Here is a 4015-nt window from a genome sequence, read left to right as displayed (position 1 = left end):
AGAGTTTAAGTCTAATCGAAGTAGTATGATAATACTTTTAACCTAAATAAAACCATGTCTTAGACATGTCACATATGAACATATGGCATAATTTCTATGCATGCATTTGACTTATCAATCAACTAAATATATTGTACAATCTATTGGAAGCATTTTAGATTTGATCTTCATTAAAAATATGAGATTCAATCCCTAGGCATAGCTTAATTATTCATCATTAACATAGATTTAATCATCACTATGCTTATATACTAAAATTATTGTTATTGATCATCAAAGAAGGGTACGTGTATGGTATTATTAGAGCAATGTCACACTTGACTTATGTGCTAAATCAATTGTATCATTTGTATGCATGTGTTTTATTTTCAAGCCTCTTTGGGTGTAGGCCGCCAATAGGGATAGAAAATAATGGAGATTATAATTTTTTGCTTTATGGGGAGATTTTGTTCTTGATAGTATTGTTTAATAATTCTCTTTTAAATTTCAGATTACCAAAATAAATACAATTTTTTAAAACCTTAATATGTATAATTTAATTTTCATATATTATCAACATACAAATTTTACATAAAAAATTATTTAAATACATAAATTTAATTGAATTGACATACATAACAATGTTTATCAATTATTCGTTAAGAATTGATATATATCTATTTTGTTATTTACTAATGAGAAAGTTTAGGGGCAGCGACTTTTGTGTTTTGTGACCAATACTTAACCATAAAAAAAAAAGTGATTTTTTACCATTAAATATAATCTCACACTATTAAAAACATTATTAATAGCCAATTGATGATTACGAAACACAAAAATTACTGGCCCTAACACTCCTCTTTACTTATTATATTGGACGATGAAAATGGGGTTTTAAAATAAAGTGTTATTAGTTTTAAAATCAAATTAGATCTCTATTATCTGGTCTCTTAGGTCGTTTGTTTTGAGGTACTGAGACAGAGACCGAGAGATTGAGACTCGGTATTATGTTTGTTGATTCAGAGACTGGTACTAAAATTTTTGTCTTTATCTCTAAAATTTCAGTATTTAAGTACCTCCAAAAAGTAGGGACACAGGAGACTAAAATTTTTAGAGATGGAGACTGAAACTTTAATAACATTTTATACCTAAAATATCCTCATCTTAATTAGTTAATTCCAATCTTACCCTTTGTACAAATTAAATTAGAGTTTCATTCTTATTTCAATTTCTGTTTCCTACTTTACACCAAACAGAATATTAAAATTTATTTCAATCTCTGTCTCTCAGTCTCAGTCTTTTCGTCTCTATCTCTCCACCAAACGCTTACGTGTTTATGATGGATTAAATAGATCTTTGTCCTAATACGACAACAGTACTACTTGATAAGATTTCTTTTTCATTGATATGAGAAAACCATGTGCATGAAACTCAGCACCTTATTATCAAAAAGGTGAATTCCCATTCGCGAAAGATATCATATATTAATTATTAATAGTGGGAATTGAAAAATTGTATATATTCTTCATTCCCTTGTAGCCAATAATCCAAAGACATGTTCTAGATTCTGCCGTTAATGAAGCATATTAAATTATTAATTAATAATAACTCATCAATTAAGACAAACAAATATGTAGCAGATGAACATGAACCATTCTGGCTAAGCTAGCGTGCGTGTAAGAAAGAACACAAATTACATACCTAAAAAACACATGTCCTTTCCTTAAATAGAAAAGCCCTTAGATCTTTGCTCCATGGAATCTTTCTTTGTGCTTTATGTGGCTATATATATGCATTGAGGAATAGGATTTGGTTTCCAAGGTATTCACATTATATTACCAAAGTTTTATTAATATATTTATATTTGTGGTTCTCTTGTTTCTCAATAATAATGTCTAGGAGTATGATGGAACCACTTGCTGTGGGAAGAGTGATAGGAGATGTGGTTGATGTATTCAACCCAAGTGTGAGAATGAATGTGATTTATTCCACTAAGCAAGTTGCTAATGGTCATGAGCTTATGCCTTCAACCCTTGTGCCCAAGCCTAGAGTTGAGATTGGTGGTCATGACTTAAGGGATGCTTATACCTTGGTAATTCAATTAATTAATTAATTAATTAATTATTAGTTGCTAGCTATTCTTATTTTAATTTTCATGTTGATACTTGGTATTTTGTTTGGTAGATTATGACAGACCCAGATGCTCCAAGTCCTAGTGATCCATATTTGAGGGAACATCTTCACTGGTTTGTAGTTTGTACAAACAATCATATTCATTGATTAATTAATTATTATTCTTTTTAGATAAACTAATAATTCTCTCTAATGAACTTAACTGGTTCCAATTTTCCAGGATGGTTGTAGATATTCCTGGCACCACTGATGCATCTTTTGGTTAGTTCCTCTAACTTTCTATTTTGTTAGGATTGATTCTTGTACAAGACTTTTTCTTTAATTAGATGAGACTCACGTATAATTGTCTTTATGAAAATTTAATATTTAAGCATCATTAGATAATTTAGCATATTTAATTAATTTTTAATTATTAATTTTACATGAAAATAACTGTATGTGAGTTTTGACGTATATTTATTAGTGTAACAATGTATATATACATATCTTATTACATGTTCTTAACTTTGATGTACGTGAATGAATTATAAAGGGAGAGAGATAGTGGAGTATGAGAGTCCAAGGCCAATGATAGGAATACACAGATATGTGTTCATATTGTTGAAGCAGCATAGAGGGAGACAAACAGTGAGTCCCCCTGCTTCGAGAGAGCAATTCAACACAAGAATCTTCTCACAGGAAAATGGCCTTGGCCTACCTGTTGCTGCTGTTTACTTCAATGCTCAAAGAGAAACTGCTGCTAGGAGAAGGTGATTCATTCATTCCATTCTGAATCAACAACAATCTACCTAAGGTGGTGCATAGCAATGCACGTGGAATAAATCATATTATTATCTAATTGTGTCGTCTTATTCGTTACCTGGTCAGTTATTATTACTTCTTCTATTCTAAGATATTCGTTACTTTTTAAAGTCGTGAATATTTTAAGATGGAAGAAACATTGTATGGTAGAATAAGGAGATATGTGTTTGATGAAATGAAACCTTTTTCTCTATTTTTTGTTGTTGTTTGGAGTGCACAATAATTGGTGGGTTTTGGAAGATAGGAGATATTCTAGTAGGGATATTCCTGATGTACTTTACTTGACTTGGTGTGCTATGTTACCTATTAGGTTGTTGTGAGAAGTTAAGGACCAAATTGATGATGTTGTTCCTTTTAAGAATTTTATGATTTGTGATGGGAAATTAAAGGACACATACTATAATAACAAAGCTTTATATATATGGCTTGTCTAGTTTATGCGTGTTGTGCAATGATACGAGTGTTGCTACTACTACATGCATGTCTTATGTCTATGTTATTTGAAGATTAATATCGTTAGATGAACAATGAGAGATATAAATAACGTGAACAAAAAATAGCATTTTAAGCTCACTAACCATCCAATTTTATTTTTATCCTAAATCTACATTTTTATCAAATTTCACTTTGACCTAATTACACCTCCTTCTCTAACCAACCCCCTTTTAACCGTAACCAACCGTACATTATCTACTCCAGCACACAGTTCTTTCGTCGGCGAGAAAGTTATCAAGCGCCGCCATCTTCTGCTCTCACCAACTCTAAGTACAGGTGAACCGTTTCATATTAAAAATAAACATCTTATTTACATAAAAAACAAATATTTCATTTATATAGAGAACAAACATGCTATTCGCATTTAGAATAAACATTCCATTTGTATGAAAAAATTTTTATTAACTTATCACATTAAATTGTATTATTAGTTAACATTATATCTTATAGCTAGCATAGCTTATGACTTTTATTTTGACTTGTTAAGCAGAGCTCCATCTTCAAGCTCTATAATATTTAGAGTAAAGTTTTTTGTGACTAGAGTAAAGTATTGTTTAAATTCGTACCATTTACTTAATTTTGTTTCTAACATTTAAAATATTTTATT

General features: G+C 30.2%; 1 protein-coding gene across 1 annotated transcript; it reads left to right on the top strand.

Annotated features, from left to right (window-relative positions):
- On the top strand, positions 1652 to 3344 carry LOC107642215 (CEN-like protein 1). The gene is made up of 4 exons (XM_016345512.2): positions 1652 to 2071; positions 2164 to 2225; positions 2333 to 2373; positions 2645 to 3344. Exons 1-4 carry the CDS (start codon positions 1871 to 1873, stop codon positions 2863 to 2865), a joined length of 525 nt encoding a protein of 174 aa, XP_016200998.1. The 5' UTR covers positions 1652 to 1870; the 3' UTR covers positions 2866 to 3344.

This window comes from Arachis ipaensis, chromosome B05 (genome assembly GCF_000816755.2).
Source record: "Arachis ipaensis cultivar K30076 chromosome B05, Araip1.1, whole genome shotgun sequence".
In the NCBI taxonomy this organism is placed as follows: Eukaryota; Viridiplantae; Streptophyta; class Magnoliopsida; order Fabales; family Fabaceae; genus Arachis; species Arachis ipaensis.
The sequence above is the reverse complement of the archived record's forward strand: the minus strand, read 5'-3'. Positions and strand labels throughout refer to the sequence as shown.

Bases quoted from the DNA above. Each gene is read 5' to 3' on its own strand.
- LOC107642215 (XM_016345512.2), top strand. From the start codon at position 1,871: ATGTCTAGGAGTATGATGGAACCACTTGCTGTGGGAAGAGTGATAGGA. The intron at 2,072-2,163 runs GTAATTCAATTA...TTTGTTTGGTAG, and splicing joins TAAGGGATGCTTATACCTTG to ATTATGACAGACCCAGATGC. The intron at 2,226-2,332 runs GTTTGTAGTTTG...CCAATTTTCCAG, and splicing joins TTGAGGGAACATCTTCACTG to GATGGTTGTAGATATTCCTG.